Consider the following 14,317-nt stretch of genomic DNA (forward strand, 5'->3'; position numbering starts at 1 on the left):
AAAAGAGTAGCTCACATTCTACTTAAAGGAATGACCCTAATAAATTCACACACATAACTGAGAACTCATTGTGTGCAGGTACTATGCTAAAGCCCTAAACAGAAACTATTGACTCATCTAATTTAATCCTCACAAAACTTTGATGTCTATATAATTATTTTTTCCATTTATAGATGAGGAAGCTGAGGCCTATGGGGTCAACAACTTACCCAAGGTTACACATGGAGAATGCACCTGGGAAATCTGACTGTACCATAACTTCTAGGCCAAACTGCCTCTTCATACCTTAGACACACTCAGCAAAAATGCAGGATCATTTTCTGAACACCTACTATGTGCAGAACACTGGACTAGACTCTGTAGGGCTCACAAATTGAGCCCCACTAGAGAGTTGTGTGGAAGATTTGCAGAAGATCATCTGCACTGTTGGAAAGTTGAGGGAGGCCTCTTGGAAGAGGCATCTGAGAGAGACTTTGAAGGTCTCTCTGACAGAGACCTTATGTCTGAAGGATTTATAGGATCCCAACAGGTGATGATGGAAAGGAAGTGTCTCAGGATGAACTGAGGAGGGTTCAGCATGAGTAACAGGGAGCAACGGAGTTCCAGCAGAGGGCAGGTTATGACCAGGGAGCAATGGATTTGGGGCTTGAAAGCTAAGTGGAGGCCATACTGTGAAAGACTTTAATGACAAAGTAAGGAGTTTGAGGGAGCCACTGAGGTCTTTGAGCAGAAAGGTAGGGCAAGTTGAAGTTATTAAAAGATCTGGCCAGTGCCTGGCGGAGCACCTGGCTGGGACTCAGTGAGCTTGAGCCAGCAGCTTCCATGACCTCTATAGTGATGTAATAGCACAGCCGAGCACCAGAACTGAGTCCCTAGGCCATTTGCTCGAGCTTACAGCCTATGGAATTCAGTTCTCAGAGCCAGGTGGCCAAAGTTCTCTCAGCCTTGATTCTCCCCTCCTGTACTCTCTTCTGTGTACTCCCCCCATCCCCAGGGTGGGTCAGATAAGGGACCTGGATCCCATCCCAGGGAGGGTCTGAGCTTAGAGCTGAAAATAGAGCCCATAGGCAGGGAAAGGAGCAAGGGTTTGCTGAATTCCAAAAAGATTCAGACAGGATATGAGGGGAGGGAGGGAGGTCAGGGCCATGGCAGGGATTCTGTGAGTATTATGGAGTCATTTCTTGCCAGATGTGCTCCTGCTGGGACCAGATGTGGAGATGTACTCCAGACGGAGTTGGGGCTACAGGAAGAGCCAGAATATGTACACTGAAAAGAGCATCTCTCTGGAAACTGAGGGGCTCCCTGAGCCAGAGGGTACCCCTAAGATACGGATCCTTAAGATAAGAGCCCAGAAGTTCCAGCTCCCTAAAAATTCCCCCACCACGAATGAAGATCTGATGTACCAGGGATAGATAGGGGAGTGGAAGAGAAACCTTTCCCTGAAACACACTTTCATTTCTGGAGAGTTAAACAGAGGGCTAGGTGCTAGTCCCACTCACCAGGCAGAGGTGTGGCCTATCCCTAGGGAGGGAAAGGCTAGCCTGCAAGCTCAGGAGCCACCCTACCTCCACCCTCCTCGTGTTGTGAGCCAGGGCCCACACTTACCAATGAAGCTTCCTCTCCTGCTCCTGGGGCTGCATCTGCAGTGATGCTCTTAGAGAATGCTCCTTAAATAGGGCCCCCTCCCCGCCCTACTAGCCAACTCCCACCCCCGCCCCATCCTGGCTCTTCTGAGAAAGGAGGAAGGTGTGGGAGGGCTGGGCACCTTGCCCAGAGAGCCCTTTCTGACCTCAAGCAAGAGCAGGGACCCCCCTTTCCCCCCATCCTTTCGAAGTGTACCCTTCCTCACTTGAATCTGTGACTGAGTCCCTCCCCACTTGAGAACAGCCAGCTGGGCTTTATCTCTGCTCTTAATATCTAGGATATCTGCCCTTTATGCCTAATTCAAGCCCAATTCCTCATTCTGAGGTTAGATGATGGGGAATTGATGTTCTAGGGGAAGCTTCGGCATAGGCTTCTGAGCTTTTCCCTTCAGCTGAGGGAACCTAGGCCTCCAAACATCAGCTGCAAAACTCACTTGAGGGAATGGGAAGAGAGGAGTCATCATGTCACCTTCTTGCACCTTATGTGGCTTTCAGCAGCACCCAAAGGGCAGGTGGAAGTCTGTTCCCATCTTGGGGATGGAGAGACTGAGACCTGAGGGGACAAAAAATGAGGGGCTTAAGGTCCAGCCAGCTATGGAATGCCAAGCAGGACAAGTGTTCCCCAGAGCCCTTATTTTACAGTTCGTGTGTGTCCTTGTGTCTGTGATGGTCCCTCTCCTCGGCCCATCCTCTGTCCTCTGACCCCAGAACCAAACCCCTGCAGCACAGACTTGGAACCCTTCAGGATCTGAGCTAGGAATCAAGGGGCTCCCCCTAAGAGGTCTTTCCCATCATCCTTCTTCCAAAGCTCAGGAAGTTCTTTCTGATATCTAGCTACATCCAACTGCCATCCATGAAACAGGCCAGAGGAGAGGGGGACGAAAGGCACTGGGATGGCAGCAGGGATATTGGGCCAGAACTAGGGACAGCTCTACTAAGGAAACTTGAAAGTTCCCGTAATGGGGGTGGTAGGGAGAGAAGAGTCATCAGCATTGTGCAATGCGGGCAGGCGGGGCAGCAGGGGGGTTGGGGGGGTGGAGGAATGGCCAAGCCTTTAAAGGGCTGGCAGAGGCCTGAAGCTGATGAAATTAACCTTCACCTCCTTGGGGGGGGGCAGCCTAGTTCAAGTTCAAAGTGGCTGTCACCCCACCCCTCATTAACCCTAGCAGCGCCAGGCTGGCACCGGCAGTGTTTTTATGGGAGACGCGACGCCTCCCTCCCCTTTCCTGCCCTGTCTTCCCTGCAGCAAATGTCTAGCTTTTTGAGGCCAAAGGATCCTGGTGGGGGGAGGGGGGAGCCTGCATCGAGGGACAGAACTGGAAGCATCAGTCCTTAGTCCTTCTCCCTTAGGGGAGAAGAGTGGATGGGACTTTCTACCTTGGACTATGAGCTCCTGAGGGCAGTGACAGTCTCTGAGTACCCAGCACCTTATGAGAGTACTAGCTGAAGGGGCTCATCCCTGTTGATTGGGGATGAGCTAGCTTAATGAAGGGATCTCTTTCCTTCATGACCCATTGTGGGATTCCTGGGAAGGGATGGCTGTGGGCTTCCCCACAGAGTAGCGCCAGGAAGCTGAGGCAGCAGGAACAGAAAGAAGAAGCTGAGGCCTTGCTGGGTCCTGGAGTTCAGTTGTCCTGTCCTGAATGAGAAGTCCTGTCAACATGGTCATGAAGGCCCTGGGAGTAGGCATGGCCTTTAGGCTCTCCTAGATCTGAGCTCAGGTCCATCCTCACCCAGAGACGTGCTCTCTGCTGCCCCCATCCAAACCAGGCTTCATGGTCCCAAGACCCAGACCCTGCAACCCACCCTAATTTGGGGGAATAAATACATCGCTGTTAAGGGAACGCAAAGGGGACAGATACGGTGGGGAAGTCATCACCCAAGAATTGATTGGGTGACGGGACTTGAACTAGACTGGACCTAAAGGGAGAGGAGACACTGGGTTTTGGGAAGACCACCAGGTCTGGGTGTAAGGGACCACCAGATCCAATCAGGGAGCCAGGCCTACGGAAGAACGGTAGAGATAAGGGGAGGGGAAAAGCTATAGGGTTTGAGGGGATAGATTTTGGGGCAAGGAAGGTGGACGGGAAGACAACTGGGTGGGGTCGAAATGTTCTTGGTCTTTGGCAGCTGACAAGGAACTAGGCGGGGATGATACAGTCAGTCGCTGCGACTCCACCCATTAACGGGACCTCCACGCCTAATTCCTCCCAACCCGCAACAAAAATGGCCGCCGCGGGAGCCTGTCCAAAACTCTGAGATAAATGAAAATGGGAGCAGAAGCCCCGCCCAGTTATGGGCAATTGCCCTTCTCAAAAATGGCTGCCGCTGCGCTTCTGGAAAGGAACCGCTCTGGGCCCCGCCTTTGATCTCGTTGGTGGGGCTGGGGGATGAGAGCTGTACCGCGCGGGACAAGTCGCCGGCGGCGCCCGACGGAGCAGGTGATTTCCCCTCCGGCCCCTGACCCAGGGCTAGGAGAGTCGCGGAGAACGCTGACCTAGGGTACCTGCCTTGTGTGTTCCCCCACGGTACTCCCTGGGGCCCGTCGGCCCCCATCTCTGATTCTCTCCATGGCCTGTATCAAGGCACATTCCAGCTTACTCAGGCCTCCCTGGTCTTGTGTCCCCAGGGCTGCAACCGCATTCCGGTGCCCTCGGGCCCACTATTCCGGACCCTTAGGGGTATCCCGCCAGCTTGTTTAGGGAGCTCCTGCTTCAGGGGTGGGCCGTCTTTGCGGTTCCACTTCCTGTACACCCCACCATCCCCGTTTGTGCTCCCGTCTGACTTTGGATGCTGGAATCCCTTGTAGCCCTCAGTGTCCTTGGCGCCTCTAAGACTTGACTTGGGGGTCAGAGGACAATGATGTCCTCTGGAACCTGCATTATGGGACTACGGCCCCAAGAGCTGGGGCTTCATAGTGGCGGGGAAGACAGTGAAGACCTCCATGCCAGGTCCTCTGAGTGCCCATACTGGTTCCCAGGACTCCTCCACATGGCCTTCTGCTCCCTCCACCTTGAGCATCGCCCCACTCCAAGGGAACAGCATGGTGCTCCTTCCAGTCTCAAATTGGTCCAGAGGGTCTGTACTGAGCATCTGGAGAGTCCAGGCTTAGGCCTGGTCCTGCGGGCACTCTCAGGCCAGCCAGGGACAGTGAGGATGGGGCAGTCAGGGTTGGCTACAGAGAGGAAATGAGCCCCGCAGAATGAGAGATAGAGGGAAAGGCATTCTGAGTAGGGTGAATGGCGTGAGCAAAGATTCTGAGGTAGGCCAGAGGGCAAGCTAGGCAGGGCAGGAGGATCAGAACATGCGCTGGGGCCATATAATTTGCTTCATGAGAGGTGGTGTAGCGTAGTGTTATCGGTGAGGGTTCTGGAGCCAGACTCCTTGGGTGTAAATGTGCCATTAACTTACTGTGTGACCTTGGGCAAGTTACTTAACCTCTCAGCGTCTCCATTTCCTTGTGGGTAAAATGGAATAGTATATTAGTATCTATATTTCAGGGTTATTGTGAAGATTAGGTAAGTTAATACATGTACAGTGCATAGAACAATCCCTGACAGTGTGAGCATTCAGGAAATGCTCATCATTAGCATCATCAGAGGTGTTTAAACAGGACTCATGACAAGATGATGATCGCATTTCATGGATGCTAATTAACCAGTGAGCCTTGATTTGAAGCCCCCAGGAAATAATGGAGTTCTGCGGACTACATCCAGAATTTTAAAAGTCTCACGGAAATCATGTTCTTCCCCGGGAGAAGCCTGGCTGTGTAGGCTGCAGCTTCCCCAACTCAGGGACAGTGGAGGAGAACTATTAGGAGAAACTTCTGGGTAGGAAAGCAATGCTGAGGAAAGCTAGGGGGATGGAGAAGGGTGAAAGAAAGAAGGGGCAAGATTTGAAGGCTGGGTAAATTTTGGGCAGACCTGAAAGAGGAGAAGGGAGGTGTTGCCTTCGGAGATAAGCCAGAGCAAAAGCTTAGATGAGGAAGACTTTCTTTGGGGACACAGTGAGGGGTTTCCCGATAACAACTCGCTGGGATCACACAAATCCCTTCTCCCCTAGAAACTAGACTTTCTGGTGGCAGCCTTTGTCCCAGCAGAGATGGCCAGGCAACTGACAGCAGCCAGGATTTGATGGAACCCAGGGTGGATGCAGGACTCTGTAGGGGGCTGATATCCTACAGATGGGGGAACTGCATCATGAGATCTGGTCCACCTGGTGTGAGCAGTTCTGCTCCTCCCCAGGGCCCAGGCTAGGGTCTGGAGCAAGAGTCAGACATTCCTCCTGGAAGCCTAGAACTTCTCAGTTCTGCTATCCAGAGTGGCAACACTATGTTACTACTCAAGGGACCCGGGAACTGTGATCACAGATCGAAGCTCTGTCTCAACCCACTTGGAAGTCTTCATATCCCCTCATCCCCTGGAATATACATTCAGCTAGGTGACCTGGATTTACACCTGAAGTACCACAGTCCAGCCAAGTGATGTTGGGCAAATCGTTAAACTCGCTGAGCTTTAGTTCCTTCATCTGTACAGCGGGAAGTAACTGTTTATTGAGTGTCCTATTTCATGGGATACACAGTGTACACTGATTAATAAGCCAGGAGTGTAGTCCCTGCCCTCATGAAATCACTGGAAGAAACATTAAACATTGCCCTGATAATGGTTTAATTATACCTATGAAAAGTCCTACTAAATAGGGAAAAGTGTAGTCTGCAGTGAGGGTATAAGATGGAGGGACCAAAGCAGTTCTAGAGGGTCAAGGGCAGCATCCCTTGAGGCAGGAAATTTTAAACAGACACAATAGATGAGAAGCTGTTGGACAAGTGAAGGGGTGGAGGCGGAAGTTGCCCAGGTGGAAGAAACAGTTAGTGGAAAGGCTCTTGCCATGAAAGAGCTTGAATGTTGGCAAACTGAAAGATAGCCAAGGTGGATGGGAGTGACCCGGGGAGGATGTAGTGCCTGGTGAGTCTACAGAGACTGTAGGCAGGGGTAAGGTCCTGCACCAAAGGCCACAAAAAGAATCTGGGCTAATCAGAAGGGAAGTGTGTGTGTGTAGTGCGGGGGGTGGGGTGGCTCAGTTGGTTAAGGATCCATTGGGTAAGCTTCAAGCCTTGCATCGGGCTCTGCACTAATGGTGTGGAGCCTGCTTGGGATTCTCTCTCTCTCTCTCTCTCTCTCTCTCTCTTTCTCTCTTTCCTCTCTCTGCCTCTCCCTTACTTGTGCTTTCTCTCTCCCCCCAAAGTAAATAAATAAGTAAATTTTAAAAAAGGGAACTGGGAAGTCACTGGTAGATATTAAGCAAGAAAAACATGATTCTTTTTTTTTTAACAGGTACACAACTGTGATCTTTGTAAAGAATAGGTTCTTGGGGGCACCTGGGTGGCTCAGTAGGTTAAGCACGTGACTTCAGCTCAGGTCATGATCTTATAGTTTGTGAGTTCAAGCCCTGCTTTGTGTGAGCCCCACTTCTCTCTCTTCTTGTCTCTCTCTCCCTCTCTCTCTGTGCCCTTCATTCACACACTTTCTGTCTTAAAAAAAAAAAAAAGTTCTTGGCAGGGGGGCTCTTGGGTGACTTAGTCATTTAAGCATCTGACTCTTCATTTTGGCTCAGGTCATGATTTCACAGTTTGTGACATAGAGGCCTGTGTTGCGTGCTGTGCTAATAGCACAGAGCCTGCTTGGGATCCTCTCTCTCCCTCTTTCTTCTTCTTCCCCACTTGCTCATGTGCACACTTTCTCACTCTGTCTCTCAAAATAAATAAATAAACTTGGAAAAAAAAAAAAGAATAGGTTCTTGAGGAAAAGACAGTAGTTGGGGAAGGGTTAGGAAGCTCTGGCAGTGAAGGCAAAAGGTGGAGCAGAATGGGAGGAAGGATGGAGAGAAGCACATATGTTGAGATGATGGTCAGGCCTTGGTGACTGGATGTGCGAGGCAAGGGATAGCATGGTGCCAAGGCTAATTCCCAGACTTGTGGCAGAAGCAGCTGGGTAGATACATGGACTTGCATTTACTGATGACAGTCTTGGAGGAGCAAAGGACTTGGGAGAATGTCAGTCTGGAACACATTAAGTCACTCACACAGAGGTGTCAGAGAGGTAGACATGCAAATGTGTAGCTCAGGAGAGGGAACTGGACTAAAGGACTGGCATTTGAGGATTGGTGACATAGAGTTGGTTCATAAAGATGTGGCCCAGACAAGGTCTTCCAGAGGGAGAGGGTGCAGAGTGAGGAGGGACGAGGAGCAGTTTTGAGCCTGAGCTTTCCTGCCAGCAAAAGAGGGGGACAGAGAAGGAGCCTGGAATGAAAGGGCCAAAGAGGTAGAAGAGAAGCAGGAGAGTGTGATGCCTCAGAAACTAACACTGACACTGCTTGAAAAAGCAAATGTTGGGTGAAACCGTAAGAAATTGCCTTTCTCTCCTTCCCTTCTTTCTGTTGATCAAAAACAAGTAGTACTGGCAAGCTTGTAGGAGTCAACCTGAATAGACCAAAACTGAAAAAGTAACTCATGACCTTAGACTGAGAAATTTTGGTAGAGATGTTGTAGCAGAAGCCAGGTGAACTGGGGAGAGTGGATAGAAAGGAGACTAAAAAGAGAATAGACTCAACCGGATTGGTGATCGGCTGAGTGCAGCAAGTGGAGATGAGAGAGGGTGAAATCAAGAGTAATTCCCAAGTTTCAGGTTTGGCAACTGAGTGAGTGAACGGTTGGGTCAGCCAATGAAGTAGGAGAGGGGATGTACACTAATCATGAAAATATTGTTGAGTGTGAGGTAGATGGAATTTGAGATACCTCTGAGGCTTCAGAGTGGGATGATGAGCTGATGGTTGGACCCGTGGGTCTGGAGCCATTCATTACCATCTGTGTGTTCCTGACTCCCATGTATGAACTTTGGGGAGTCAAAATATGTAAGCGGAAATGAACTCAGTCAGTATGTATTTAATGAGCGTCTGCTAGTGCTAGGGTTACATTGGTGAATAAGACGAAGTCCCCCTGTACCTTGGAGCTTATTACAGTCTATGAGGGGCAAACATAACACAAAGCTGTAGTAGATGATATACAGAGAATAAAGCAGGGTAAGGGACTAGGGAGTAGGAGGAATACCTATTTTTGGTAGGTTAGTCAAAGAAGGTCTGTCTCGGAGGGCAACATTTGACTGGAGCCCCAGAGGAAGTGAGGGGATGGATATATGAAGGAGACAGGTAGGAAGAAACTGGGCAAGTTCTAGGACCAAAAAGGAGGCTGGTGGGGCAGGAGTGAAACGAGCGTGAGGTCGGAGAGGCAGGCAAAGGCAGACCCTGTAGGGTTTTACAGGCTTTGGGAAGGAAAATGGAAAGGCCTTTGTAGATAGCCTTTTGTGCAGGAAGAGAGGATTCCTGAAAGACCTCCCCTTCTATCAGAGCCCTATAGCCAGAAAAGCTCCTTTGTGCAGAGGGTGGGTGGCCCATTCTGGGTGGGGGAAGGCTGTGCTTGGTCCTGAGGCCTGCTCCTTGGGGGGCTGGACAATGGGCCCCTTGTGGTTAGACTTGAGGGCCAAGTAGCCCTCTCAATGATGGGATTCCTCAGCCAGGAGGCATGTGACCCCAAGACCTTGGCTTCTTGCCAGAGGGTCTGGGCTTGCTGCTGGGGAATGGGGTGGTGAGATGGGGAGAGGTCGGGGGGTGAGGGAAACCACTTGGGAGGCCTTCTCCTGAGACAGTGCCCTGTCCTGTCTTAGGCTGAAGGAGGTAGAGAGATGGGCAGAAAGGGGGCTGTGGTTCTGCTTGAGGGAGCGGGGGCGGGCTGGAGAGCTGGAAGCTATGGACAACAGCAACAAGTGGTTTCCACAGCAGGGCAGGAGGGAGGAGCTGGCCGCCCCTGGGCCTCGTGGGTGGGAGCGGGCAGAAGAGGGCCTGACAAACCTACATCTGTCCCTTCAGAAGAGGAGAGAACATGGAGCTGGAGAGGATTGTCAGTGCAGCCCTCCTTGCCTTTGTCCAGACGCACCTACCAGAGGCTGACCTCAGGTAGCAGCAGCTTTCCTGGGAGGATCATGGAAGGGTCCGGGTTGGAGCTGCTGGGCAGTGCTCTGGGCTCCAGCCAATGGGAAGACTGGGATGGGAAGCACTCAGCTCTATTCCTAAGGTGAGGGAGGGCTGATTATGATTTGCCGGTATGGCCTTACATCTTAACCCGTCCCTGTCACCTTGTTGGAGAGATGGAAAACCAAAGCTCTGAAGGAGGAAGGGATACTTTCTGGCTTCAAGACTTGAAGTCTGGCTCATAGACCCAGGGAAGCTGAGGGCTCAAGTCTCAGGCTAGGTGGGGGTGCTGGAGATATCCAGTGTTCTACCTAGGACTTGTCCTGTCCCCTTCCTGCAGCGGCTTGGATGAGGTCATCTTCTCCTATGTGCTTGGGGTCCTGGAGGACTTGGGCCCCTCAGGGCCGTCAGAGGAGAACTTCGATATGGAGGCCTTCACTGAGATGATGGAGGCCTATGTGCCTGGCTTTGCCCACATTCCAAGGTGGGATCTGGCTGGGGTGAAGAGGGGGTGGAGGGCTGGCTGACTGTGGAGGGTGGGCAGAGTTGTCGTCTTACCGCCTTCCTGTCTTTTCAGGGGTACAATAGGGGACATGATGCAGAAGCTCTCAGGGCAGTTGAGTGGTGCCAGGAACAAAGGTGAGCTTGGGGACTGGGCACTCAGGTAACTCATAACCCCCAGCCCCCAAAGCCCTGGCAAACCTGATGCTCTCTCTGCTTCTTTAAGAGAACCTACAGCCACAGAGCTCTGAGGTCCAAGGTCAGATGCCCATCTCCCCAGAGCCCCTGCAGCGGCCTGAAAAGCTCAAAGAAGACACTAGGGCTTCTCCTACTGCTGCTGGAGACACCCAGGAAGAGGTACTGGTAGAAGAAGGGACTGGTGAGGGAGTCAGGGGCCAGGAAAGAAAGAAGTACTGCCTCTGGTCAACATCTATGCCCACAGGCAGCCAGTGCCGAGGAGGAGCTGCTGCCAGGGGTGGACGTACTCCTGGAGGTGTTCCCTACCTGTTCGGTGGAGCAGGCCCAGTGGGTGCTGGCCAAAGCTCGGGGAGACTTGGAAGAAGCTGTGCAGATGCTGGTAGAGGGGAAGGAGGAGGGGCCTCCAGCCTGGGATGGCCCCAACCAGGTATCCTCTGCTAGACGCCCCCCTCCCCAACCCAAGTAACCTCAGCTACATTCCACCTCAGTGTTAAGCCCCCACCCCTAGCCTGTCCCTGCCTGGTCTGCTGGTGCCCTAAGGTTTAGATTAGGCTTCCCTTCTCTGCAGGACCTGCCCAGGCGCCTCAGAGGCCCCCAAAAGGATGAACTGAAGTCCTTCATCCTACAGAAGTGAGTCTGGGCTGGGCTGGGCTAGGCCCTTAGAGGGTCATCCGAGGGTGGCAGGAGCTTCACCCAGCCAGTTTTTGGCAGGTACATGATGGTGGATAGTGCAGAGGATCAGAAGATTCACCGGCCCATGGCTCCCAGGGAGGTGAGACGGTTATGGCTGCTAGGGGCATGGAGTGGGTGGGACTGTCTCCTGGCTTCTGCTCCTCACTACCCAATTGCCTCACAGGCCCCCAAGAAGCTGATCCGATACATCGACAACCAGGTAGTAAGCACCAAAGGGGAGCGATTCAAAGATGTGCGGAACCCTGAGGCCGAGGAGATGAAGGCCACATACATCAACCTCAAGCCAGCCAGAAAGTACCGCTTCCACTGAGGCATTCGCCAGACTCTGCCAGAGCCTTCTATCAGATCCCAGAGGGATGCAGGAGCCCTACACCCCCACACAGGGCCAGCCGGAACTCCTGTCCCCCTTCTCTACCCTCCTCTCTACTTCCTTGCCCCACAGTGTTGACCTCCTCTTGGAGCTGCCCACGGGCACAGTAAAGGTGGCCCCAGGAAGATGTGAGTGCATTCTGGTCATTTCTGCCTCAGAGCTGGGGTGCTGGGGTACTGTGTCTGTCTGACCTTATCTCCCAACTTTGCATCCCTTTTCTCCCAAAAGGGCAGCAGCGCCAGGCAAGAGGGGGTAAAAAGCTCTTTATTTGAAGCTCCAGGGTGGGGTAGGGCATCCGCCTCTAACCATAGGCCCCCCGCAGTCCCGTTTCCCTACAGTTCATAGTCAGGCCCCCGCCACACAGTCCAGCTGTGACCCATCGGCAGGCAGGTCAGACCTGCAGGTTGACAAAGGGTGCAAAGCCAGCCATGTCCTGCAGGAGCACGAGGGCCTGATGCAGCGGCGGCTCCACGTCGATGTCCACGCCGCGCTTCCGCAAGCGGCTCAGGCTGGGCTCGGCCACATGGTGGCAGTGCCGCACCCGCAGCGAGCGCAGCGCCGGGCAGTACTCCGCCAATGTCCTGGGGGAGGAGCCGGGTGAGGCTAGGGGCCAGAAGCTGCCACGCCCACGGTGGGGGAGCCAGCAAAGCCCCTGCCTCCCTCAAACTTAGAGCATACATTTTCCCTCCAAAAACGAGGGAGGGGGCCTCAATGAAGTCATACACCAATGTCTCCAGTGAACCCGGGACTTCTTCCTATCTCTGAAAGGGAGAACCTGCTTCTCAGCTCCGCCCAGGATTTCAAGGTGTTTCCCCTTGTTGAAGAGAAGCCAGAGAGCTTACTGTATGTGACATCTGCTCATGTATACATACTGGTTTTAAAAAGTATGCATACATACTTTTTTTTAAAAAAAGTTTTTTAAACTATGGGTTCTCTGGCATAGGCAATCCTAGAGGTCTTTCCTGGTCTGAATGGGGGTGTCGTGGTAGCAGAAAAATCCAGAAATCACAGTTCTGTCTTTTGACAGCTGCAGCCCGACCCTAACCCAGAGGCTCAGTAAGTGATTGCACTCTTCCCATCCCACCCAACCCCAGGCCCAGGCACCTGACGCCGTCGCTTCCGACGCGGAGGCAGCCAGTTAGATCTAGGTGCTCAAGTTCCGGGCAGTTCCGAGCCAACTCCTGGACAGCGGCGTCCCCCACATTGGCGTTGACTGCCAGCGAGAGGCTACGAAGGCCTGCGCCGCGCCTCTGCGCCAGGTATACGATGGCCTCATCCTTGAGCTGACGGCAGGCGGTGAGGTCCAGCTCCTCAAGGGCCGGACAGCGGTCGGCGAGGCCGCGCAGCGCCAGACCGTCTACCCAGTCACAATGCGCAAGGGAAAGGCGCTGCAGGCGGGGGCAGCCCTCCGCCAGCGCCCCCAGCGCGCGGCGGCTCAGTTGCCCGCAGCCGGCTAGCGCCACGCTCCGCAGCTGCGGATTCCGCGTCAGCACCGGCACTAGATCCTCATCCGACAGCCATTCGTGACACGGTGCCAGTGCCAGTTCCTGCAGTCCCTCAGCGTCCCGCAGCAGCCAGGCCAGTGCGGCCCGCGGGATCTGCGGACCCACCTGCGGGCAGGGAGGCACCTAGACTTTCAGCTGGTTCCGGGGGCGGGGCCGGCGCTGCCTCACCGCCCCAGAAGTTATTTCCCGGCAGCAACCCGCCTTCGGAGTTTGCCCCCTGACCTCCCAGGAGAGACCCCACGTGCCCTCTGAGTTGATACCCGGTACTCGTCCTTTGAGAGTACTTCCCGAAAGGTCTAACGCTTCCCGGGCATTCCTGGATGCCCAGAAGGTTCGGAAGAATAGACCACTGGGCTGGGGGCTGGGCTGGAGGCGGGGAGGGGGCGGTACCCGGACGGGGGCGGGGCTCTGGCCCCTGGCTCACCTGAGCGGCGTCGAAGCGGCGCAGGCCCGCCAGGTGCAGCTGCACTAGCGCCCGGAAGGCCCGGCTGACGCGCTGCAGCCGGAGCAGCTGGCGCAGCGGCACCCGGCTCAGGACGTGTGGGAGCAGCACGTCTTCCCAAGGCAGGTCCAGGAGCCTGCGGGTAAAGGGGCGTTGGCGGTGGCGTCCCCGGGCCGCTATATCTACGAGTCCGCCTCTGTTATGCTTCTGCGCCCCGGCTCCTAAGAGCGATCCCCAAACGCGACCCAGTTCAGTTCCCTTTCCCCAGGTCCTTCTTCCCTCTCTTGGCCCCTCCGGTGCTCGGTACCTGACGGCTCCGGGCTCTTGCTCCCCTCCGGACGGCTCCATCGGTGGCTCCATCGGCTGCCTATTGCGCGTGCGCAGTAAGGTCCTCTCGCTTTGGCCTTGGAGCGGCCTCAGCGAACCCGCCTCCTTGGGCTGTAGAGACAGACCGATTCAATCGAGTGCGGTCTCACTGAGGACCTATCTGAAAGCGTTCCGGATGGATCTCGAAACTGAGGGCGGAGCAGACCGGTGGGGGAACATCAGACCTCGCCTTCTCGACTACAGGGCTTGAGACCTGAAGCTGAAGAACGAGATAGTGCTGCGGAGACTGGCTCTTTTTTCGTCTTGGGCCAGTGGCCGCCGCTGAATGAAGTGGTGATGGGAGGAGCATGCAAAGCCAAACGCAGAAGGGGCGGAGCCAAGACTCCAAGGTTCTGGGCCTACTCTCTGCCCTCTGGTCACGCTTAGCGACTTTGAAAAATGGGGAGAAACTATCCAGGCTTTTACTGTCTCATGCGTAGTAGGTGCCCGGTAATTTGTTGAGTGAGTTGAATAGGCGAAGCTAGAATTTTTCTTCCTTCATCAAGCAAAATTGCCCAAACCTCACATTTCTGGTTAGTTGTGAAGTACAGAGCTGTCCAGCCCCTTCAACTCCCAG

General features: G+C 53.8%; 2 protein-coding genes across 6 annotated transcripts; one reads left to right on the plus strand and one right to left on the minus strand.

Moving 5' to 3' along the window:
* Positions 1–3,972: 3,972 nt before the first annotated feature.
* Positions 3,973–11,556, plus strand: CUEDC2 (CUE domain containing 2). Of its 5 annotated transcripts, none has more exons than XM_039243906.1 (9): positions 3,973–4,145; positions 9,564–9,650; positions 10,006–10,149; positions 10,243–10,304; positions 10,393–10,523; positions 10,609–10,791; positions 10,933–10,994; positions 11,076–11,136; positions 11,221–11,556. In XM_039243906.1, exons 2-9 carry the CDS (start codon positions 9,577–9,579, stop codon positions 11,365–11,367), a joined length of 864 nt encoding a protein of 287 aa, XP_039099837.1. In that variant the 5' UTR covers positions 3,973–4,145; positions 9,564–9,576; the 3' UTR covers positions 11,368–11,556. The 5 variants fall into 5 exon arrangements, with proteins under 5 accessions (XP_039099837.1, XP_039099839.1, XP_039099836.1 ...); XM_039243908.1 differs by having other exon boundaries at positions 3,973–4,084; positions 9,567–9,650; XM_039243905.1 differs by having other exon boundaries at positions 3,974–4,084.
* Positions 11,557–11,675: 119 nt separating this feature from the next.
* Positions 11,676–14,178, minus strand: FBXL15 (F-box and leucine rich repeat protein 15). Its single transcript, XM_039244017.1, has 4 exons — positions 13,682–14,178; positions 13,357–13,510; positions 12,532–13,037; positions 11,676–12,008 (listed from the first exon to the last, which is right to left on the minus strand). The coding sequence occupies exons 1-4, from the start codon at positions 13,732–13,734 to the stop codon at positions 11,819–11,821; spliced, it is 903 nt and encodes a 300-aa protein (XP_039099948.1). The 5' UTR covers positions 13,735–14,178; the 3' UTR covers positions 11,676–11,818.
* Positions 14,179–14,317: the final 139 nt, after the last annotated feature.

This window comes from Hyaena hyaena, unplaced genomic scaffold (genome assembly GCF_003009895.1).
Source record: "Hyaena hyaena isolate Hyena2069 unplaced genomic scaffold, ASM300989v1 scaffold_233, whole genome shotgun sequence".
In the NCBI taxonomy this organism is placed as follows: domain Eukaryota; kingdom Metazoa; phylum Chordata; class Mammalia; order Carnivora; family Hyaenidae; genus Hyaena; species Hyaena hyaena.

What these genes read in the sequence shown, in the direction of transcription:
- FBXL15 (XM_039244017.1), bottom strand. Translation starts at nt 13,734, where the DNA reads ATGGAGCCACCGATGGAGCCGTCCGGAGGGGAGCAAGAGCCCGGAGCC. An exon ending in CAAGAGCCCGGAGCCGTCAG is followed by an intron (nt 13,511 to 13,681) that starts GTACCGAGCACC and finishes CTTTACCCGCAG; the next exon opens with GCTCCTGGACCTGCCTTGGG. An exon ending in GTCGGAAGCGACGGCGTCAG is followed by an intron (nt 12,009 to 12,531) that starts GTGCCTGGGCCT and finishes CTCCTCCCCCAG; the next exon opens with GACATTGGCGGAGTACTGCC.
- CUEDC2 (XM_039243906.1), top strand. Translation starts at nt 9,577, where the DNA reads ATGGAGCTGGAGAGGATTGTCAGTGCAGCCCTCCTTGCCTTTGTCCAG. An exon ending in CTGGAGACACCCAGGAAGAG is followed by an intron (nt 10,524 to 10,608) that starts GTACTGGTAGAA and finishes CTATGCCCACAG; the next exon opens with GCAGCCAGTGCCGAGGAGGA. An exon ending in AAGTCCTTCATCCTACAGAA is followed by an intron (nt 10,995 to 11,075) that starts GTGAGTCTGGGC and finishes AGTTTTTGGCAG; the next exon opens with GTACATGATGGTGGATAGTG.